This window comes from Lacerta agilis, chromosome 16 (assembly GCF_009819535.1).
Source record: "Lacerta agilis isolate rLacAgi1 chromosome 16, rLacAgi1.pri, whole genome shotgun sequence".
Lineage (NCBI taxonomy): Eukaryota > Metazoa > Chordata > Lepidosauria > Squamata > Lacertidae > Lacerta > Lacerta agilis.
In genome coordinates, this window is record NC_046327.1 from 21,441,144 (window position 1) to 21,465,953 (window position 24,810).

A 24,810-nucleotide genomic window follows, 5' to 3' on the forward strand; every position below is an offset into this window, starting at 1 on the left:
CCAGTTTAGCTGTGTGGTAACATCTACAATGGGGACTGGCAACTTGTATCCACCCATAGCTTGGATGAGAGACCTTTGTGACCCAAATACAGATAATGAACATTTCTCACGGGGGTTCTGTTCCCGCCCCCTGCATGTGTTGGCGGTGCGTGTGTAAGTGCCCCCACCCCGTTACCCCCCAAATCTTGCCCTGTTCCACCCCCGTTTTGCCTTCTTCCGGATCCAGAAGGACCTGTGTGTTGGCGATTGCGCATCACTTGAAGGCGCCTAAAACGGTTGCCATTTCTGAATCATCAGGCTATAAAGCTTCTCTAATACATTGTCCTCCATGAATGTATCCAGAATGAAATTCTGGACTCCCACCCCTGTTCTTTAGGAGACTTTTTGCAAACCTATCATTTCTTTGAACAAGGCGCCAGCAATCTCGCACCGTTGTCTTGTCTGACTTGACTTGTGGTTTTTCCCTCCCTCCCAGTTGGCCCTTTGCGTGTGGAGTTTTCGCTGACTGTGGATTTGAAGAAAGTGGCAGACGACAACCCAGAAGTCAGGGAAGGAGGCCGCTACACCCCAAAGGAATGCAATGCGCTTCAGAAAGTAGCACTTATCATCCCGTTCAGAAATCGAGATGAACACTTGAAATACTGGCTGTATTATCTTCATCCAATCCTTCAAAGGCAGCAACTTGATTATGGTATATATGTAATCAACCAGGTAAGAGATCGCCAGATTCCAATTTGCGTTTCCAAAAGAAGCATGTGCATGCTGTCACTTTCTTTCAGACATGTCGTGGACTTTTTGCCGAGTGAAATTGCTAAACGGTATTGTGGTGTTTAATGCTTCATGGTTGGTTTAACTCTGCAAGCAACAGGAGTGTTGTGGAATTGTGCAACTGTAAAAACAAAGATTAGGAAAGGTTTCCCTCACACTTGTATAATATGCTCAGCTAAAGATTCTGATGGTTAAGGGTTCCTTCGTATAATACGTTTTACAACCCTTAGACTTGGTCATGGTATATGAGCTCCTGGAGAGCATTTCCTTTACTTCCTTCATATAGAAAACAAAATCTTTACAAATCTATTTTAGCTTCCCCTCAACTTCCCTCCCCTCCTTTCTGTGGTTATTTATTTTATATCTTTTTATTACTGCATATCCGATTCAAATATATTTACAATTTTTCCCTTATCTTCCCCTCTAAACAAGAAATTTAACAAAAAGCAAAAAAGAAGGAAGAAAAAAGGGGGGATTAAGAGAAGCGGGGGAAACCCTCAGCTCATATTAAAATACATGAAAAATAACCATAAGTATATCTATATTAATTTAAACAGATACAATATATGCAGTCCAGATAGGTATCCACACAAAGTTGACATTTATAAGAAATGTGTTTTATAATTATAATTTATATAACCAACCTTTTCCACAAGATCTCAGGGCGATGTACAACATTAAGAACACATTTTGTAGAGCCTAATAATAAAAACATAACAATAGACAGCATAATAATAAAATAATATAGCAAGGTGAGTGTATATCCTTCCGATTTTTATATTTCTGTTTGCTAGATCTGAGCTGTTTAGGGTCATTGGGCTGACAGAGCCTCTTTGTACCTTGATGCTAAATCAGTGGCAATAGTTTGTTGGTACAGCAAGAGAAGCCTATTCCCTCCCTTGGCTACAAGTTGCCCAGACTGAGGGGATGGCTGTGGATCTGTGAACTGTCTGTTTCCAGGGCAGCTGTCTACCAGCTCCATCTGGTACGCTGGCTGAGACTGCAGACTGTCTCCCCAGAGTGGTGCATGCTCTGGTTATCTCCTGCTTGGACTACTGCAATGTGCTCTATGTGGGGCTGCCTTTGAAGGTGACTCAGAAACTACAACTAATCCAGAATGCGGCAGTTAGACCGGTGTCCGGGAGTGGCCTCTGGGACCATATAACACCGGTCCTAAAGGATCTTCACTGGTTCCCAGTACATTTCCGAGCACAGTTCAAAGTGTTGGTGCTGAACTTTAAAGCCCTAAATGGCTTTATGGCATCTCCATCCCCATCACTCAGCCCGGACACTGAGGTCCTCCTCTGAGGGTTTTCTGCTGGTTCCCTCACTGCGAGAAGTGAGGTTATAGGGAACCAGCCAGAAGGCCTTCTTGGTAGTGGAGCCCGTCCTGTGGAACACCCTCCCATCCGATGTCAAGGAGACGAAGAACTACATAACTTTTAGAACAAAATATAATAAAAAAATTCCTTCCAGTAGCACCTTAGAGACCAACTAAGTTTGTTCTTGGTATGAGCTTTCGTGTGCATGCACACTTCTTCAGATACTTGAAGAAGATATCTGAAGAAGTGTGCATGCACACGAAAGCTCATACCAAGAACAAACTTAGTTGGTCTCTAAGGTGCTACTGGAAGGAATTTTTTATTTTATTTTGTTTTGACTATGGCAGACCAACATGGCTACCTACCTGTAACTATAACTTTTAGAAGACATCTGAAGGCAGCCCTCTATCGAGAAGTTTTTAATGCTTGATGTTTTGCTATGTTTTTATATATGCTGTAAGTCACCCAGAGTGGCTGGGGAAACCCAGTCACATGGGTGGTATATAAATAATAAATTATGATCATTATCATTATTATTTATAGGACTTGTAGCACCTGATTGGTCATTTTTGTGTCACCTGAGGTCCCAAGCCAAAGGATTTGGGAGTTGTTGTACTACTATTTCAGTTGGGACTGCCTGCAGTTCCCTTCTCTTGCCAGCAGTTTTGGTTGATCTCTTAGGTACTGCAGAACATTTAACTGATTGTTGTTGTTTAGTCGTTTAGTCGTTTCTGACTCTTCGTGACCCCTTGGACCAGAGCATGCCAGGCACTCCTGTCTTTTAACTCATAGGCATGTATTATAATGGACTATATTTAGTTCTGTTGCATTGACTGAATATCTGTGACATTTAGGTGCATTTTGTTGTACTTTGAATGAATTTGAAAAATTTAGTTGCCTCCTCTAGTTATTATTACAGAGACTGCAACACCACTGTTAACATGCAGGGTTTTTGCCTGCCTGCTCAGAGTTATCTCTTAATGTCTTCTTTGTCTTTGTGCTGAGCTTTGGGGAAGCAGAATGCACCTGTTTTGGGGGGTTTGTGTTTTTTTTTAGCTTTCTTAATCTTCATGAGCCAGAATGATGCTTTTTTCATGTGCCAGTTTCATAGGGTATGTACATCTGCATAACACAGCCGTCTCAGACTTTTTCCACAGAGTAACAAATAGTTCTAGATTTGGGGCACATTTTTTAGCAGTTTAGGCAGGTTTCGTTTGAATGAGATTTCAATAAAGCAGTTCTGAAATTACACTGATGACCTGGGAGAAGGTTGTTTGTTAGCTTAAAATCAAGAGACGAACTTCATTGTTGCCATCAAGAATATAACATGTGTTTCCCCATTTGGCTCCCAAAACAACAAGCAGGAATGTTCCTTTGCAAAGTTAGAATAGCCTGTTTTTAATATTGGTTTATGGCATCTCATCTTCCCTCTTGCTTCATTGCTCAGGGATAGGACCTGATTTCACAGTAATGGTTTTGTTCTGGGATTGTCTATCAGTTTCAGTGCTGGCTGTGTTGGGGAAATCCAGGACACCCTTCCTTCTTTTCTTGGGATGTTGGCAGGACAGATGATGGTCAGTGGTACATGGAACTTCTCTGCTCAGGGTCATTAACTAGTGGGGGGGGGTCCCCAAAATGGTGGCTTAATTTTTCAAGACATGCTTCTGGAGGTCATGCAGTTTGAGTATCGCTGGCATAAACATCTGATGGGGTCTTACTCTTTGCCATCTGAAACCCCTTGATGAGCAATTGAAAATCCCACCTCTGGGTCTTGCTTTATAGTTCCTACTATAAAAATGTCTTAAGAAGGAAAATGCTTATCACGATTTGTTCAGTTAAACGTCTGTCTTGTCCTTTAAATTTTTTGTTTGCTTCAATCAGCATAGGATGGGATGTGAGGCCATTTAATTGTGTTTCCCTGTGGCTGAACGAAGGTTTCTAGTTTGCTAAGGAGTCATTTGTGCAGACATAGAAATAAGTTTCAATGGGGTAAGTTGGTGGCACCCTGATGCAAAATATGCTTGAGCTGGAAAGAAATTCTGTTGACTTTGACAGAGGTTACTTACAAAGGTTATTAGCATTCAGGGCTCTGATGAAGTTCTGCAAAAAGGGGCTATATAATTTGGAAAGAAAAACAGGGGATGGTGGATAACAGTAATCATACACAGGCTAGGTGTGTACAGAGTATAATTGTGTCGCTGCTTTTTCCCATTATGCTGCAGAAATCATACAAAAGTTACCCAGCCTCATGACCTAATTTGTCAATGAAGCATTCAGTTTAGTTAAATTCATTAAAGCAGTGTTAGTTTTGTGTGCATCAAGCAACATTGGCAATGAGCCTAAATTATCCAGATGGTTTTTTTCTTGGAAGGGTTATGAGGAACTTTTAAAACCTGCTAAGAAAACGTTCTTATTTCTTTGCTCTCTTGACAATTGCTTTCTCTCTCTCTCTCTCTTTTTCTCTTCCCTTGTCTGTCCTTCCTTTGCATCCATTCTTCCTTCTCTTCTTCCTTCCTTCTAGGGGGGGAAATCTTACCTTTCTCTTGTTAAACCTGTCCTATAGCAAAGCAATCGCTGAAGCAAGGAGAGTGTGCATGTGAGCGATTGATTCTTACTCCATCTGCGTCCTTCTGTACTCTGCATCTGGTAGGAAAAAAGAAAGAAGGAAGGAATGCTGACCACCCTACTGCTTCAATGGTAACGTCCCACCTCTTAACCTTCGGTGCAATGCAAATTCAAACTTGAATCTACTGCAGGTTTACCATTGACTTTTGGAACCTCTGAAATTCATTAAATTGGGCTGAATACTGAAATGGAGATGTGGGGGGTGGGGGTGGTTGTGATGTGAGAATATGTAAAATGGATGCTGGGCTGCTGGAGACAGTGGAAAAAACTGGATGCTAATTGCCCCTCTAGTACGCAACTTGGCTCACTCTTTTTAAACCACGTAAGTTACTTGCCTTGCAGTCACATCTCAATGGGTGCATCTGCTCTCTGTTTGTTGCACAGAATTCTGGCTGAGATGATTGCTCAGTGGAGACTCAGCAGCCTGGTTTGCAAGACATACTAAGCTGGGGTTGGCAAAAGAAATTAGCTGTGGGCCGTTCCACTGTATCTCAGATCTTGTGGCAGGCCAGAGAATTGGCACTGGGGGGAGGGGTTGGAAGAAGAAGCAAGGGGGCCAAGTAGTCCTTGTCCCTACTCCCACCCCCACCTGCTGCGCTTACCTTCCACAGGAGAACCAGGGCGGCGGCAGCAGAGGGAAGATGAGTGGTGTGAAAGGGCTGGCTCCGGAGAGGGGCTGCTTAAAATGGCGCTCAGCCCAGCCCCCTTCCTTCTCTAGGCAGCGCACGCCGATCCACAGACAGTCCGTGGGCTGGATCTTGAAGGCAATTGGGCCTGATATGGCCCATGGGCCTTAGTTTGCCGACCACTGTACTAAGCTATGGTTTATAAACCATGGTTTAAAATGATCCAAACAGGGCCCTGCAAATTTACTATAGGTTACAAATTATGGTTAGCAGGTGCTTGTTAACCAAGATTTGCAGTCAGTTTATAAAAGTTGGTTTATGTTAACTTTAGCTTATAATTAAGCTATAAAACAGGCCTGTTCTACAGCATAGAGATTTGATTCTGGGCCCCATCCAGCTTTGAAATTGCATTGACTTGTCTGACAAGGAACTCTTGTGGGCCTGCCAGGAAACTCCTCTGCAAAAAATTCGTGGGAGCATTATAGGGTTTACATAGCACATACACCACGGGCCAAGACCTCTGTATGCATTTGAGTGTGTTGTTGAGCAGACTTAACAACCTCCTGAGGCAAATGGTTGCAAAACAGCAGCCTGTTTTTCAGGGATGCTCCCCCATAATAGATAGTCTTCTCACTAGACCAAGCCTTGGTGAACTTCTGCGAGCATCGGAGAGCCCTGGAACACAGAGCGAAAAGCTGGCGACATTTATAGAAAGAACAGGGCAGCTATTTACTTGTTAACTTAAGAAATCTGCGCCTGCAGTTGCAACTTCCTAATGCGATAACAAATGAGAGATTTAATTAACAAGGACATGAGCTCTCTCCTACAAGACAGAGGCAGGATGGGAAGCCTCTAACTTCTGAGCTCTGCCAACCTCAAGGAAGTAGAAATGTCCAAGTCTGAACTGAACTCGCCAAGCTTATGCTCTTCATTCTTTCTTAGATAATATTTGTGCGGGATAATTAATGAGCGCCAGCTGTTGCACATGTTGCGATTTTGGAGCAAAGAGCTCTGTCTGGGATTGGCTGACTTAGTAGAGCCAACGGGATTTTTGTCTGCCCAGACTTGACAGAAACCTACAGCTGCTGCTCCAGGCAGAAGTCCAGCTGGCTCTCTGAACCAACTGGTAATTAAGTTTGAGGCTTCTTATTTGAGGAGCACAGTGGAAATGTGTTGGGTTATCCTCAAAATGGTGTCTGCAGTCAGCTTTGCTGATTTCTAGTGATATATAATATATAGTGACATAAAACGCTGAGGGCTTGTCTACACTTGTCCTGTGCCTTAGAAAGGTCCGAGCGGTTTTCCATTTGTCCCTTGCTAACCACCCCCACCCCCGGAAAACTCACTATTTAGCGTGAAATTGGAGCAAGCGTCAATCCGGAGAAAACCGGATTGACATTTGTTCTGTTTCAGCTGTTGTTGGCATCCTTTTGTTTCAAGTGACAGAGGAGTGTCACCTGTGGGGCAAAGTCAAGCCGCAGGAGAATAACAGTGCCGGCTGAGGCTGCAGAGGCTGGCAACGTGTAGCCGCTACCTCCCGCAATACATTTGGCACCAGCTTGACTGCAAGAGTTGCTGGAAGGAGGGCGTACAAGGTGCAGGACTCCCTCACCTGGCTTAGCCGGCCAGTCGAAACCGTTTCCCAGGGTGTGTCTGTTGTCACATGCTGACAGCTTCTAGGAGCCACAGGTGAGAGCTGAGTGCAGGTTGGGGACCAAAGGTGGACTAACTACCCCTGAAGGAGCACAATGTGTCCCACAGAGGTACTACCCATCCCCTAAAACCCCATACAAGTTTTCCTTGAGAGCCAGTGTGGTGTAGTGGTTAAGAGCGGTAGACTCGTAATCTGGTGAACCGGGTTTGCGTCTCCGCTCCTCCACATGCAGCTGCTGGGTGACCTTGAGCTAGTCACACTTCTCTGAAGTCTCTCAGCCCCACTCACCTCACAGAGTGTTTGTTGTGGGGGAGGAAGGGAAAGGAGAATGTGAGCCGCTTTGAGACTCCTTCGGGTAGTGAAAAGCGGGATATCAAATCCAAACTCTTCTTCTTCTTCCTGTGCGAAAGCAGCGGGGCAAGCAAAGTTGTGGATGAGACTTTAAACAATTAAGAACTAGGACACCCGTCTTCAGAGGCAGTGTAGAGATTGTGAATTTTGTGAAATCTTTGAAGGCAGGGTGCTTAGCTAAGTCTTCTTTTTGCTAGTTTTATTATTTTAATCATTCAAATTATTATTTATACCCTGCTTTTTAGCCCTGAAAAGTGTCTTCCTAGTTAGCAAACGAAGAGGGGGTGTTGATAATACAAATTCTCTTAACTTGCGCCAAGCAAAAAAGAAAGATAGAGCCGTTTATTTGGGGCTGGAATTGGTGCGTTGACTTCAATATTTTAATATATAAATAGAAAATATGGTGGGAAGTTGTAATAACAGAAATAAATGCCACCCTAGTTCATTAAGGAGCTCAAATTAGGTCTGCTTTCTGTCTTCTCAGGAGAGAACTCGGAGGTGATGTCAAAATGTTTATGTTGGGGGTAGCTAAATTAATGATAGCCCAATACTGGAAGGAAGCTGTTGGGTTGAGTAAAACTAAATGCTGTGATTAAGTGTGGCATTTTTTATTAGTGGAAAAGTTAAGAGTCCCCTCTCAATCCCTCTGTGCATTTTTTGTTATTACCGGTAAGACTCAGGAAAAAGGAAGAGAGAGAAAACTCCCTCATTTTTTCTGACTTTCCCTTTCGCCTGTGGGTTTGGTCCTTCACATCTCTCTAGGACAGGCAGCCTCAGCCCTCCAGATGTTTTGGCCTACAACTCCCATGATCCCTAGCTAGCAGGACCCAGTGGTTAGGGATGATGGGAATTGTAGTCTCAAAACATCTGGAGGGCCGAGGTTGAGGACACCTGCTCTAGGGGTTAAGGAGCTGTTTGAAAGGGCTGGTTACCTAGCAGATACCACTGGGCTTGACAGTTTTCCAAAACTCTGGGACAAGTTCTTCCCTTGTGTCCCCGCAAATGGAAGATAGAAATGTGATTTCTTTGTTGTTACCCTTATTTCCCACCCCACCTCCCCAGGTCTACCAGCCTTTGTTCAACCAGGACTTTAATCTTTTTCTCCCTCTGCCTTTTTCCTTGCCCTGTTAAATTTGCAAAATAAGAAGAATTAGAATGGCTAGAGCCTCTGCAAGCTGTACATTGGTTCCAGATGAATTTGTTTCCCCCCCCTAAGGAGGCATGTTTCACCATACTCTGCTGCTGGCCAAACTAGATATTCTGTGGTTTTGGGAAGCTGGATCTCTTCCAAACCTCTAAAAAGCAGTAGGGAGTGCAATTTTGGAGGGAAGAAAATAGGTGGGGGTTGGATCCACCCAGTCTCTCTCGGAGGTCCAGAGAGGCCTAGGCCACTTCCAGCTTTTGAGGCCGTAGTCACAATATATATATTTTTTAAAAACAGAAACACACAGATACAAAATAAGGCACAAAAAGAGTGGGTGGTTTGGACACATTCAGCATGGTCTACATTTGTGCCATCAGAACTGATCTGTTTCTATTTATTTCCCTATATATGGAAGGTTTTAAATGTTTAATGCTTTATTACGTACGTTTTTATATATGTTGGAAGCTGCCCAGAGTGGCTGGGGCAACCCAGTCAGATAAGTGGGGTACAAATAAATTATTATTATTTATTGTTATTATTAACATTTACAAACCGTCTCAGTTCTTTAACAAAACTCTATCTGTTAATAAAAAATAATAATAATATATTTTACCAAATATATGGAGGAGAGTTAAGTGGCTGGCTGTTGTCAAAGGGTAGCAGATGATGAAACTGGAAAAATAAATAAATCTTTCCTATGTAAATGTTCTCTTGCCCAGCTGAATGTCAGCTTTGACCTGCTTTTAATATTTACATCATCTTGAACTGTTTCCAAGTGTTCAGTTTGTCTGTGTTACTTACATGGCAGATGGATCAGCTGACTCAAAACCACCTGACCAAACTTGGATGGACTGCAAATGCATTTTGATTCTGCAGCCCAAAGCAGAAGTCGTGTGTGTTGTGTAAACAGACAATGGCTCTGTTGCTTCTGTATGGAGTAGATGAAATAAGTAAGAGTTTTTTTAGTGTACTGGTCCAGTAAACGCTTCTGCTGCGCAGACCAGCAACACTTCTCTTTGCAGAGAATTAAACAAGTCCAGCTGTGGGGTTCTTGTTGCAGCAACGAAATGAATGACACACGGAAGCCCGTCTTTCTAAAGACAGGTTTACTGCAGAGAGATAACATTCCTCCAGAGCTTTCAGACATGACTGCTCCACACCCAGAGAGGCAAACAAAACAAACACTCTATTATACTGAGCATCTTAACAACTTAACAAGCTTAACAACTTAAATCATGTGACTTTGCTAATTTGCCAGCGTCTCAGGTTTCAAGCCCTAACAATAAATGTGCAGGTAAATTTGGGCAACACAATTTTGGACTGTTCCTTCCACCCACCACCCACCCCACCCTCCAAAGGAGGAGGTCAGTGCAAGACCCAGGAGGAACCTTACTGCTGTCTTGTCTTGAAAATAGTTTTAAGATAGAGTTTTATTTTCTTGGTTCAAATCTCTCTCCTTATGTTCTGTTTCACTTCGTCAGGTTTCAGCGCTGTGTCCAACCCCACTTCTCCATTTCTTGTTACATATGAACTAGCAGATACTCTGTTTCCTAATTTGTTTTCTATATTGATTTTGCTTCAGGAAAGAGCCTGTCACCAAGCAGCAAACAAGTTACCCCAGAACATTTTAAGCCAAGTATTTTGCACTTTTTAAAAAAGGAAATACCGGTAGTTCAAATTCTGACCCAAGGAACTGAATCCTGCAACCTGTATACATTATGCAGATTTAGTAGATTTTCATACTTTCAGGTTATCCCCCAAGCTCAGAGCCTTTGGTTAAAACAACAACTGTACTTCATGGAAGTGCTGTGGGTGCCAGCAAAAAATGGCAGCAAAAAGGAGGTGACAGTACTCTCCATTGGTGTTTGCCGTGACCAACCCCCCTGCCCTGCTTATCTGTATAATGCTTATTTAGAAAAAAAGGAAAATTGGAAATGCAAACATACATTTACCCTGTTTCTCCTAAAATAAGACATGGCCATAAAATAAGCCATAGCAGGATTTCTATGCATTTGCGAAATATAAGCCGTTCCCCAAAAATAAGCCATACCCCGAAAATAAGCCATAGTGACGTGGTACCTCCCATTAAAACAGCCTGGAGAGGCGTGGCTATGCAGCGTACCGATGCGACACGGTTAAAATAAGACATCCCCTGAAAATAAGCCATACTGTGTTTTGTTGAGCGAAAAAAAATATAAGACGGTGTCTTATTTTAGGAGAAACACGGTACATAAAGGTAAAAGGACCCCTGACCATTAGGTCCAGTCGCGGACGACTCTGGGGTTGCAGCGCTCATCTCGCTTTATTGGCCAAGGGAGCCGGCGTACAACTTCCAGGTCATGTGGCCAGCATGACTAAGCCGCTTCTGGCGAACCAGAGCAGCGCAGAGAAACGCCATTTACCTTCCCACCACTTTGATGCGCTTTCGAACTGCTAGGTTGGCAGGAACAGGGGCCGAGCAACAGGCGCTCACCCCATCGCAGGGATTCAAACCGCCAACCTTCTGATCGGCAAGCCCTAGGCTCTGTGGTTTAACCCACAGCGCCACCCACGTTTACATACACATGCAGAAAAGCACACACACAAAATTACAACACGGTAAAAAGCAATATACTGAAGAGTATTTCACCTTACATTTCAGTGAATGTATTTGTGGTTCAGAATAGCTTTTGGTTTTTTTACAGTAAAATCCTCTGTATGCCCTATTGAGTTCTGTTGTGCTTACTCTCTCAAAAAATTGTGTTTAGGGTTGCAGCCTAGAATTTGGGTAGCTTTTCATCGAGCCATTTATAGTTGTCATTCTACAGGAGCTTAATGGTTCTCTAAATATCATTAGGACCTTGCACCTACCCAAACCTTTCTTTGGCAAGAATTTAACCTTGTTGCATTATAACCTTGTTGCATTTAAATAAGTTATAAAGGTGTGTCAGTTCATTAAACCATAATCAAGGTATGGAAGTGTACAGAAGTGAAAGTTGGTTGTCTCTGGTTAGATGGCTTCTTCTTAAGTGCATGTGAAAAGGAGGAGGATGTACATGAAAGGATTTTATATCCGAATCCTTTGCTCGAGGCACTTGGCTTGTGATTTACTTCCTGCAATTTTCCCCCTGTGGTTATTTATTGCACTGGGGAAAAAGGTGGGGAGAGTTGGAACTAACACAATTCATTCAAAGAGGGGATTAACCACTAGAAAACAATGCCAGGAAACCTGCTAGACAATCTTGGTTTGTTATGTTTAAATTTCCCTAAAAGGAAGCACAGTCAGCATTAATAGTGCATTTCCAATATACAGAGAGCTTCATATACACTAAGACAGGTGCTTATGAGCGGCCACCTAATGAGTTCATGGTTTGTTAGTTATTTTTTATTGATTTTCAAGATGATTATATAAAACCAAACCTATCTGCTGTTACATTGGTGTAGGTGAGCGCTTCATACAGTATCATTATATATATTATATAACTAAAGGGATGTGAGACAATTGCCAAATTGTCTGTGTGCATGGTCTATGACACCAATATAGATTTGGCTGTTTTTGGCAAAGAGATGTACATATTTTGATCCATGGTAAATTGAATAAAGTCCCACCATACTGCACTAAAGTATTGTGGTTTTGCTTTACCCTGTATCAATTGTAGGTTGGACATTATCTTTTCTGAGATTGCAATAGACCAAATGTTCTTAGGCCAAGATTGTATAGACAGCTTGTCTATTTCCTTCCTGTGCTGCACTCTTGAGTTCATGGATGAGATGAGATTTTACCTGAGGTCTTCTCAGCTCGCCCTCTTAGCTGCCCACCTTAGTGGAGAAAGAGGAGAGGGACATACATAGATGCTACTTTGGGCAGCAACCAAGTCATCTTTGTGTTTAGGGTTAACATCATTTTGTTAACCCTTTTTATTTTTGTGGCCATTCAGCAAGGGGGCTGGGGACACGGCCGCTAGGCCAGGCTGGGCTCCAGGACCCAGAGACCCCCGGCAGCAGGCAGGGCAGGAATCAATGGGGGGGTGCCTGGCTCGCACCCCCTCAAAATCATGCACCTGGGTCTACAACCCATCCTCCCCACGCTACAACCCTGTAGTAATCTACTAAATGGACCAATGTTCTGATTCAGAATAAGGCAACTTCCTGTGTCCTATGCAGTTATCTTAAATGTCTGCTGTCTCCCACTGTAGCCTATACATTTTAACATAATAATGCTCATGCAGCATATCTTAACTGTTGTATTTTATCCTCCAAGTCACTTCTTTCCTGGGGTGGGGGGGTGGGGGGCAACTAACAAATGTAGTAGTAACAAATCTCTCCCTCTCTGTATGTGTCTGTGTGTGTGTGTGGTAACCAGGCAGAAGGCTGTCCTCTCAAAATGCCTTAATTATTTCTGAACTGAAGGTTACTCTACTACTAGTATTGAAAATCCTGTTCTGAAAAGTATACATTTAAATAGGCTTTAAAAAGAGGGTGAAGACCTAGCAATACAACTGTACTGTCACGAAAGAGAGAGTTGCAGGATTGCCGCGATAAGCCTTAAATGATAAACAGCACCTGTCTCTTCAGTAAGCCTTCTCCTCTTCCGCAGCATGGCATTTTCCAGTGCTAACCTTGAATGCTAGCATGAATTGTGGTTTCAGTGTTATCTGCATTGTTATCAGTGTCTTTCTGCATGGAACCTGTTTGCTTGATATGAGGTAGACGTAAATTATTAGCTGCACACACACACACACACACACACGATGTTTATTTGGAAGCTGTGAGAAGGCACGGAAGCTGTGGTGCTGCATTTGTCCTGCCATTAGGATCTTGGATGGGTGAATAGGGCTATGCTTGTGGGGTCGTTATTATGAAGATTTTCTGTCCGTACAGGTTCAGTGCCATTTCACATAACCCTACTGGGATTGTTGCTTTAATGTGTCTGGACTTGAGCCATGCCGATAGCAAACGGGTTGTGAGATTACGTCACTATGGTGAACAAGTGCAAACCTGCTGATAACACTCTGTTTTGTTAAATTCATCTCCTGCCCTTCTCCTTTCTGAAGACTTGGGAAGTAACAATTTCAGAGGGGAAACTATAATAGAAAATTAAATTAATTTAGCAGTTACATAGGAATGAGAGAGGCAATGCAATGTAGTGTCAGGCAGGACAGACTTTAAGCTTGCAAGGTCTACATTGCTTTACTTCAAACCATGAAGTCCACCCACTAGAGCCCAAACACTGGCTTAAAGAAACAGCCAGCATGCCCTTTGAATTAAGGAGCAAGACACCTTGAGGTCATTTCAGCCCAGGATTTTCTTTTCATTACCAGAACTGAGCTCACAAGCCTTTTACTTAAATATCCATTATTGGTCGTCGTCCCCCGTCCCCGTCTCCAGCTTTCTCCATTTCAGTAGCCTAATTTGGCGATGGAGTTGCTTTTGTTAACCAATGGGGAGACAGAAATCCTTTGTGATCTACTGCAAATTACCCAGAGATCTACCAGTAGATCCTGTTTTACCTTTACCACTCCAGATAGCCACTGTCAACCAATGTGCTGAGCTAGATGGACCAAATGCTCTGACTTGGTAGGCAGCTTCCTATTTGATAGAACATCAAATCCCACTTGGCCATAAGGTTTGCTCTTTGTTTGCCTTACCTACATCCACTATACAGTTGTTGGGGCTAAAATGTGAGACCCCTCTAAAATGTGGTCAATTAATCTTTGTTTAACCTTTGTTTAAGCTGAGCACCAGGTCAGTCTCATAGCATTTATGAAAGCTATTCTGGCTTGGAATTTGGTAGACATAAATAATTTTTAGAACAGTTTTCTCTATACTTTTAGAAGCAAAGCAGTTCCCTAATGTACTTCTGAAATATTTGCTCATGAAAAACTTTTCTTGAGTGAGCATCACATTTTAATTCACCTTTCTTGCAATTTGGCTTCTATATTTCTATAGTAGTCAAGAGCTGCTTTTTTTGTGTGCAGTCGGCCCTAGCTGGTTTTCCTGAAGGGTTAATTAAAATAAGAGAAACGTGTGGTTTCAGCCATGTCCTATATCCTCCTTAAATTGGCAAGGACACTTTTTAGTTTCGATGATTTAAGGATTTAAGAATCCTGGAATTCTTGCCAAGTTTGTAAACAACTTCATTATATTTGAAAGTCAGAGCAGAGCAGATTACAATTTAGAAACTCTGAAAACAAACTGACAATACATTATTGCAGAAACCATTTACTTATTAAAATAGCTATAAGAATAAGGCAGATTTAAGAGCACCTTCAGGTATCTTTTACTCCCTTGTATTGCATTAAAAAACCAGTATGAATTACATGAAAATTAGGGAACTCCCAAAATACAGCAGCATGCTCATGTTTCAATCTTTCAAAAACAAAAAACAGGCTTTTCCTTGTATTTCCTCTTATCAATTTCCACAGGCCTTCTTGCTTATTACTTGGTTCCAAGAATAATATCCCAGAATGAAACTGAGAACTCAGCGTCCTTTCTCTCCCACTTCACTTCCTACGGAGAGAAGGCTTACTAGCTACCTTCTAGAAGATGCCATGTTTTATTTTGAATATGGGATCTCGTCAAGTACACAGCTAATCCTAAATCTAGGACCTCAGGGAGGTACCACTCCACATAACGTCATTTATTGTGCTCCTCAGGAGGAGTAACTTTTACACATATATACAAATATAGTAATAAAAGTACAGCTGCATCAGATGTTCAGTATTTGTATCGAGTGAGATCCAAATTGCCTCCAATATCTTCCTCTTCTTCTATAAACCCCTTTATAGAGCTTAGGTATCACTTCTAACCTATCACTTACTGGGAGGAAATGAGTCCGTACCAATTTCCTATACAGTGGTACTTTGGTTGAAGAACAGTCCTGTTTACGAATGATTCGGTTTACAAACTCCAAAAAAACTGGAAGTAGTGTCCCGGTTTGCAAACTTTATCTCGGTCTAAGAACGGAATCCGAACGGTGGAAAGGCACCGGCAGCGGGAGGCCTCATTAGAGAAAGCGCACCTCGGTTTAAGAACGGTTTCGGTTTAAGAACGGACTTCCAGGACGGATTAAGTTCGTAAACTGAGGTGCCACTGTATTAGTACAGTGGTACCTCGGTTGTCAAACGGAAACTGTTCTGCAAGACCGTTCAACTTCTGAAACGTTTGACAACCACAAAGGGCGGTCGGCAAAGTCAAAGGAGAAAAAAAGGAAAAAACACAATGGAAGCCATTCAACTTCCGAGGCGCATTCAAAAATGGAAGCAATTACTTACGGTTTTTCGGCGTTCGGGTTCCAAGACGCTCAAAAACCAAGGTACCACTGTATAACTGTAGCTCAGCAAACTGAGCTACCTAACAAACTGATTTCAAGTACAGTGCCAGCTCTGGTGTGCATCATGTTACCTAATTTTGTGCAAAGGAGGGGTCTGTGTGTGCCCTGCCCATAAGAAAGCAATAGGCCAGAGCAGGTCAAGTGATATTTCCAGGCTCCTACAAAACCTTCTGGGTTAGAGTTGTTCAGTGGATCACAAACCACGGCAGGAGACAAAAATGGGGTCTCCTGTGAACTTCAGGGAGAAGTCAATGCCTTTAATAAGGAAAATAGCTTCTTATTGACATTTTTTAAAATCATAAATCTTTTCTGAAGCTGATCTCTCTCACACACACAGTCCATATCTCATAAATGAGATTGGGATCTGGTGGAATCATCTGGCTGGTGCATTTTTTGGCATCGCTGGGGCGTACCAAAATGTAAGTGGCTTATAAGCAAGATTCTGGAGCGAGTGGTTGCAGACCAGACAAGGTTTAGGCTCGGTTTGGGCACAGAAACTGCTTGGTCCCCCTGTATGATGACCTGTCGAGAGAGAGACAAGGAGAACATGTCCCTGTTACGGTAATTCTTCTTGACCTCTCAGTGACTTTCGATATCCTGCTGGAGCGACTGTCCAGCTAGTGCAGAATTCAGCGGCCAGGTCAGAGAAGCAAGTCGGTTTGATCATATTACACCGATCCTGGTCCAACTGCACTTGCTACCAGTTAGTTTCTGGGCCCAATTCAATGTACTGGTTTTGACCTATAAAGTCTTAAATGGGTCAGGACTGCAATTCCTCAAGGACTGCCTTTTTCCATACGAACCTACCGGTACCTGGACCCTGAGATCATCTCCACAGGCCTTCTCTGTGGAAGAAAGTATTTTAGGACGTTGGAAAGGCGTGAGATTTCAGCCTCCCCAAGGTTTGCTTTCAGCCTCCCCAAGGTTTCAAGAGATGTCTGTGTGGAATGCAAAACAAGCAAGACCCTGGAAAAGGCATGTTTCTTTCGGGTTGAACCAGCTGATCATAATTTTAAGCTAAACTGAACAGAAAAACATGGTGAATGAAACGATTGAGAGAACTTTGCCACCCGCATGTCTACATTACTTCTTGCGAAGGGCCAGGCCTATAATAAATAGTAAATGTTAACCAGCTTTTATTGACTGTGCTTAATAGCCCTTCTTTTTCTTACATTAGGGTGGAGAAGCAACATTTAACCGTGCGAAGCTTCTGAACATAGGCTTCACAGAAGCTTTGAAAGAATACGATTATGACTGCTTTGTATTTAGCGATGTTGACCTAATCCCTATGGATGACAGAAATATATACAAGTGTTACAGTCAACCCAGGCACCTCTCCGTGTCGATGGATAAATTTGGATTCCGGTAAGAGATCAATTGCTAACATTTATTCGACGCTAGCAAAAAAAATCACATAATAATAGCATGGCTGTTAATATCAAGAGTGAATTAATGTTAGGAACCTGTATCCATGTCGGCTTGCCCACTCTGCACTTGGTTTCCAAAGTGGCCTATTTCGCTCTTCTCTGGAATTGCTCTACTCTCAAATCTGTGATCTGGTTGCCTAAAGTATATTTTTATTTGTTTCTTTAGATACTTTACTTACTGTTCTTCAGCCAAGTGGCTCTCAGAACAGTTTATATAAAAAATAATGATGCTTTTTTAAAAAAATAACTACAGTAAAAAGCATTTGCCTTGTGGGAAGCAAGGTCTGAGGTCTATTTTAGATGTAATGGGGAAGCCACAACATGAATGAGCTGTTGTTTTCCTGCACTCACTTCTCCTCTGGCACTTGACAGAGAAGAGGGAAAGGGGGGTAAAGCAAGATCATCACAGCTTGAACATGTAACAGGAAATTATGGTTTATTGTCGTGGCTGAATTAGGCCTGAAAATGCTTGCAGGTTATTGTAAGCAACTTCATTAGGAACGAGTTTTGGAGAGAGCAAATGGGCTGTTGCTATACTGGTGGGAAGATGATTGCCTGAAAAGTGAAGTCTTGGGGTGTGTAATGTGCTACGGACAAAACAAAGAATGCCGATAACTATGCAGTTATTACGTTATGCTGTATTTTTGATAGGGCATGAAATGAAAACCAGTTGCCTTCATTTAGTGCAATAACAGTCCGACTTACCTGGGGTGGGGGAAGGGTTAAAGTGAATTCTGAGCTTACTACATCCTGATCTTTAGAAACATAGATTGTTCTCTTTAAGGCATTCAGGATTTTGTGTGTGTGTTGAAACACATATTCCTATGGCATTTATTGATGTTACATTGCTTTAATGGAAACCACCTAGAGTGGCATTTATTGATGTTATAATTGCTTTAATGGAAACCACCCAGAGTGGCTGGGACAACCCAGTCAGATGGGCAGGGTACAAGTAATAAAATTGTTGTTGTTACTGTTCTTATTAATGCAATTATTATTAATACTTTAACTTACAATTGCGACTAGACAAGCAATCCTAACATCTTGGTGATAGCAAAAACTTTTTTCTCTCTCTTTCAGCTTGCCTTACAATCTCTTTCTCTCTTTCAGCTTGCCTTACAATCAGTATTTTGGAGGAGTGTCTGCTTTGAGCAAGGAGCAATTCCAAAAAATCAATGGCTTTCCCAATAATTATTGGGGCTGGGGTGGTGAAGATGATGACATTTATAACAGGTAAGGCTCCTGGGCCTCCCAATTAATATAGATTTCTTTCACTGTTTAGAGGAGGAGGAGGAGAGGGGGATTGCTCATCTGGCAAACTGAAATGTTTAATAAGCAGCAGGACAGTCGTCATTAGTGTGACATTGAATCCCATTCCTTGTGTGCACTTACTACAGGAGGCACTTCTTAACGTCCCACAGTTGACCAAGAAAGTGGCTGCTTACAAGCATGTGCCAGGAAGTGGTGAAAGAAATCCCGCTGGCTATGTAACCTGTCCCCAGCTGCCACACCTGCCTTTCTAGCTGTGACATTAGCAAATAGCTTAACTTGTTTGTATTTCAGCTTGAGCTCCAGACATTAGCCTGCAGTGGCTTGTATCCAAAGAGGGCCAGGGAATGGTGCTCCTCCATTGTTTCCCTTTTCTTCCTGGCTCGTTGTCAAACGGAGCTGGCAGAAAGCAGGAGATCCTGGGACAGTCTGCTGCTTTACACTGCGCTGGGGTCACTGTTGTCCTTGTCTCTTTAGCGCTGCTCACTAAGCTGGAGAGCAAACAAGAGTATGTCTTCCCACTGTCAGGGTCAAGCCTTTGGCAGCCAAGTGTTTCCATTCAGGCCCTTTGAAAGCTTGCTTCCTCTTCACTGGTACTGTAGGGAAGCAGGCTGCTAGTCTTTGGAAGTTCCAGGAAGTCTTTTCATAGTAATGCCAGGATGTTCATGTCTTCGGAGGAGTAGAAAAAGTGGGGAGTGTGGATTGCAGGCACAACAGTATGGGAATTTAAGATGCTGAGTGCTTAGCCCTGAGTGCTCACTAGAAGGACAGATCTTTGCTCACTAGAAGGACAGATCTTTCCAGTACTTTGGCCACCTCATGAGAAGAGAAGACTCCCTAGAAAAGACCCTGATGTTGGGAAAGATTGAGGGCACAAGGAGAAGGGGACGACAGAGGATGAGATGGTTGGACAGTGTTCTCGAAGCTACTAACATGAGTTTGGCCAAACTGCGAGAGGCAGTGAAGGATAGGCGTGCCTGGTGTGCTCTGGTCCATGGGGTCACGAAGAGTCGGACACAACTGAACGACTGAACAACAACAACAAAAGTCTTAAATGCTTTTTTAAAAAAAAATGTAGATGGTGTTTTAAGAATACTGTCAAAGGAAATGAATTCACTGTTTCGTTTCCTCAAAATAAAGGTACTGGGGCTCTGGGAACCCTGGTCAGAACTTCCTGCTCTTTTAATTCTAAGTGTGCTAAGCACAGGATGTGGGAACTGTCAGAAGCCAAAGGAACTCTGAGCATGCTCAGAAGTATCCTTATTGTATATTTTCATTTTATTTAAAGAACGGGTGTTCCAGTAATGGCAGAGGGCCGTGATGCTAAACGTTAAGCCAAATGTTAACTCTGTTAAAAGTTAAAAGCAGAGTTACAAGACCAAGAGTACCTCCTTTCCCGTTTCCACTGTTGCTCAGAAACCCGCTTTTCAGCCCTCAAGCCCTTTATTGCTAGGCTGAAGACATGTTTTCAGCTACTTCTTATTTCGGTGCTCCTTAAGGTGAGCCGTTCTTGACACGAGAAGGTAAACAGCTCTTGGCAATTATTTATTTAGTTAGTGCCACTTCTACCCCCCTCACGCCCATAGCTGAAAAACACAATGTAAACACAAAAGTTGGGGAGTTGGGAAAAGTCGTCCAACAAAACTAAAAGTCAGATGAAATGGGTTGTACAGACTAAAAGCCAGGCTGAACTGTAAGAGTTGGGGGGCAGGCATGGAGAGGCTTGTAGGCAGCCCAGAGCAAAAGCATCCCAACTCTTGCTTAAAGGAAGAGAGCCCCCAATTCCTTTTGGAAACAGTTCCATAGTTGACGGTGACTGAGTACACACATCCGAAGCACACTTTGCCTCTCAAAGAATTCTGGGCACTGCATTTTGTGAAGGGTTGCTGGGAACTGTGACTCTGTGAGACGTAAACTACAGTTCCCAGAATTCTTGGGGGGGAGTACTTCAAATGTGTTTTAAAGGTTTTAAATGTGTCTACGCAGGCAGTGTCTGACTAATGTGGAATAAACAGGAACTATTACTGCTTATGACTTGGAAACCACAGTTTTGTTAACGTGGCAGGAGCCTTTAGTGTGCGTGCGGCAACATAACTGTGCCCACCAGAAGGAGATTATATCCACAACATTGCTGCAACAGATATCAAGGCCCTACTTCCTAGGCACAACAGTTCTCACAGAGTAGGAATATAAAGCAGGGCCTGGCTAGGGAGAGGCAGTTTCTGAAATACATGGGGCCTGGTCTGGGAAGAGCTTTGAGAACATAAAGGACATTACATTATGGAGCAGGGGACAGGCAGAGAACAGTTTGTTGAACAAAAATTATTGTGGAAGCCTTCCAAGAGTCTCTTGGCACTTAATCTGTATTTCCTGGTGCCAAATTTCCTGCCAAATATCTCTTGGATTACTAATTATGACTGGGAAAAGTTACATTAGAATTTGCATTTTAAAGAAGATATTGACTTCTTTCCGGATCAACCTTCAGCCCAATACAGTGAGGTAGTGCCATCCGAATTCACAGGGATTGAACCAGCATGTAGACAGAGTAAAAACTGATCTTTATATCTCCTTTATATAGCTTTATATATACCGTGAAAGTGATTTATAGGGGTATTGCATTAATTACTGTGTGAAGCATTCTGAACGCTTGGAATTGTGCTATAGATAATAATGTGATAAGTGTGCTATAAACCTATAGAGAAATAAGTGATAACGTTATTTCACTTTCATTTGATAAGCTACTTTCAGCTGGACTGTTACGTTTCGTTCCATGCGCATCTTTAGAGCAGGGATGAGGAAACTGTGGCCTTCCATATGATGTTGGACTTTATAGCACTCTTGACCATTAGCCATATTGGCTATACCAGGGGTGTTCAACAACACCTGGAGGGCCACAGGCTTCCCATCCCATCCCTGGTTTAAAGCATGACTGTGCTTTTATGTAACAACAGCCCCTCCATTTGTGTGCCTTTTGCAGGATTGTTTTCAAAGGCATGAGAATCTCCCGCCCAGATGCTGCAATTGGGAAATGTCGGATGATTCGCCATTCGAGAGACAACAAAAATGAGCCCAACCCACAGAGGTAGGTCCTTCTTCACTGCATTCTGTACAAACATTTTCAGATAGTGGTATTGGGTGGCAGCCAGTGGTCTCTCTCATGCTGACAGGTGCTTTCTGATCTAGCAAGGCTTCCTTCAGTGGGAGGTGATTTCCACCAGTTTCCCCCTTCAAAGTTCCTTCAAAGCAGACCTTGGAGGCTCACAAGGGGCAGGAATTCGCAAAATAATAATCATAATAATCATAATCATAAATTGCCTACCTTACTTTCTGCAAATGGTAGCCATGACTGGGTGAAAGGAGCTTTCCGTCAGCATGAAGGACACCATTGGATACAACACATCCCCATTTTGCTGGGCTCTCCTATTCTTAAATTTAAATATCTAACAGTGAAGAGACTTGTATGGCCCACTCATATTTAGAATCGGTTGCTGGGGGGAGGAAGGCGGGGGGCTGTCTTTTTACAACGGAAAGAGTGTACAGGTGAGGGGTACTTAACTCTGCCATTCTCCATCTCCCTCTGCTCAGCAGTTCAAATATTTTCCTCTCTAGCCCAGCTCCACCTCGGCGTCAGAGCTGAGCTTGGGAGAGAAAGGAAGTAATTTGGGGTGAGAGTTTTGTTGTCCATCTGCACACACTTTTTAATGTAAGAAAGCGAAACTACTCCTCCTCTTTTAGATGTGAATGAAGCAGGCACACTAGTGAAAAAGTCTGCTCCCTACCATCATGTTTACTCTGGATCCTAGGCTCTAAGCCAAATGGAAAAGCAAGAGATTGTTTTATGACCCTTTTCAGCCCTGAGTCCTAACTCTTCCTTGTGAAAATTGAAAGTTTGCACCACATCTTGAAACTATTAGCTGGTTCAATAAAATGCCATCTCCTAGATTTCTGTGTGATATCAGCACAAATGTTTATGTTAGGTTTGAGCATTTGGGACAGAAAATATTTTGTTCTCTTCGTATTAGCCCGAATGCTCTTTCAAGGAGGCAAAAGAAGATTCTGTTTGCAAATTCAGATTTCCCAACAGTGAATCTCTCTTGTTCTTACAGGTTCAACAAAATTGCTCACACAAAGGAGACAATGAACTCTGATGGCTTAAACACTCTGAAATACACAGTAGAAAGAACTGAGAAATACCCATTGTATACAAAAATCACAGTGGATATAGGCTCACCAAAAAGCTAGCATGGCAGAGGTGCAACAGAAGACTTGAAGAACCCTAAACAGGGGCTGCTCACCCTATCAGAATTTTATCCCTGCCGTTTTATTACAATCAACATGAAAAAAAGGATGCCTTATTTTGCCATTTTGAGGCCTTTCAGCTGGATGGACAATTAAGAATTTTAATCTCAAAACTCTTGCTATGTGTGTCTCTCTTTTTTAAAGTTTAGAACTGTTTGTAGGAGTTCGTAAATATGTCAATTTTTCAGGGAATAGTAGTGACATATGGGCAAAATCCACTGGGAAGTTTTGCTGTGCTGGCCACATAGAAAGGTCTGAAAGCTGCCTGAAGTGGGGCTTGCACGAGAGAGTTGCATCGTGGTCGGTGCCCATTGCTTACTGCAATGTTCTCCACTATAAATAACAGTAGCACAAACTTGGGAAATACTTCTGCTTTAAAATGGATGTTGTGTTGTGCAATTATGGGCCATTTCCCCCCATTCAATTTTAAAATTCGGTAATGTTTATGAAAATTCAGTGCTGTGGTTACCGTATGAAGGACTGGAAAATGCTGCTAAAATTGTTTTTGAGTTTACATCCTTTGATACAGCTCCCCATTCTTGCAGACAGGATTCGTTCTTGTCTTCGTAGCTATTAAAACACCTTAAAAGAAAAAAAGAAGAGGGAAGAGAAATAGGATTATCAAAAAAAAATGGCCTTCAATTCTGTTCTGCTGGCAGAGGGAATTTTCATAACTTGGGTCTCTTTTTCCTGAAAAGTGTCTTTGCGTGGCAAAAATATTCAGGCTCTGACTCTGAGAGCGAAGTTCTCAACCCAGTTATCTGTTTGAACTGGGTTTCTGTCCACCACAGGGAAAAAGCACAGTGAACTGGACTGCACAGTATTTATTTGAATCCAGATAGATCTTTCCAGCCTCCTTGAAGTTGATCTTGAAGTCCTCCTTCTGTCTTGGGGCAAACTGACTGGTTAGAGAGATCCCAAGTTCAAATACGCATGCTATGGTCCGGAGATCATGCAATGCTTTCTCCCTGCGGTGAGGGAAAGAGGTCGAGGGGCAGAATGCAAGCCTGAGACTTGGGGCCAAGCATATGAGATGTGGCCCACGGACACACGAAAAGCATTCCGCATGCATTTTGCCCTGTTAAAAATTCACTTGCTTACCTGAGTCAGTCCATCTGTGTGTAGTGTTAGCATTCCTGTTGCCTCAGGAATCTCAGCCTCTTGATCACTGGCAAACTACTGCCACACTTGAATGAATAGGCCAGGTTTTGCTTGAGGTAGTGCTTCACAAAGCCTGAGGAGCACTTCCTCGTGTATTGGAAGGTCAGGCAACGTTTACTGTGCTTCCCAGTTTGCAATATGGGCTTGCCTCTAGAAGCACGCAAAGTAGCAGTGTGTGCAGTGCAGCCAAAGATTTCATAAGCCAACCGAAGCCCATTTGTAAGGCAACGGCACCTGTGCAAATAGGTAGGATTTCGAGGAAGGCGCAGCAATAGATAGACTAAGGATCTGGGGTTCTCTAAATAAACAGAAACTCTATATGAAAGCACCTTATTAAGCAGTGAGTAGGAATTTGCCACTCTTCCGGGGGGGGGGGCTGGCTTCACTATGCAGCGCTGCCTCTGTAGTCTGTAGCAGTGGATGAACCATTGACTTGTGATGTAACTCCCTTGCTTGAGGTCAGTGGGCCTACAAAGCATCATTGTCAATGATGCCTGTAAGTCCTTGACATTGGGGGGGTTTGGAATGACTTGCATACGTACCATTTCTTGATTGCCTTATGCGTGTATGCTGAATTTCATATTCCTTTTTTACTGTTACAATGCAATCTGTTTCTCACTGAGGAATGGCAAAAGGTCTGTACCGGTAATTCTAGGTTCACAAGGTAGTCTCTCTCATATATATATATCAGAGATACGTTTACTATTCTAAGGACTCAATATTGAAAAAAATTATTTTTTTCTTGCAGTGTTGTGTGTTAAAACGTGAAATTCGCTGTTTTCATTTTTGCAACATGTTATTGAAATGTTTGCAGGGGGTTGTATATAAAAGCTGATAGCGCCATGAGGCAGC

General features: G+C 42.7%; 1 protein-coding gene across 1 annotated transcript in view; it reads left to right on the top strand.

Annotated features, from left to right (window-relative positions):
* The window catches only part of B4GALT1 (beta-1,4-galactosyltransferase 1), a 44,037-nt gene extending 21,124 nt beyond the window's left edge, over window positions 1-22,913 (top strand). Inside the window, exons 2-6 of the mRNA XM_033173269.1 lie at window positions 476-711; window positions 16,980-17,167; window positions 18,340-18,462; window positions 21,476-21,580; window positions 22,605-22,913. Coding sequence (XP_033029160.1) covers window positions 476-711; window positions 16,980-17,167; window positions 18,340-18,462; window positions 21,476-21,580; window positions 22,605-22,740 — 788 coding nt within the window. The 3' untranslated portion in view covers window positions 22,741-22,913. The remainder of the gene's footprint in view (window positions 1-475; window positions 712-16,979; window positions 17,168-18,339; window positions 18,463-21,475; window positions 21,581-22,604) is intronic.
* Window positions 22,914-24,810: the final 1,897 nt, after the last annotated feature.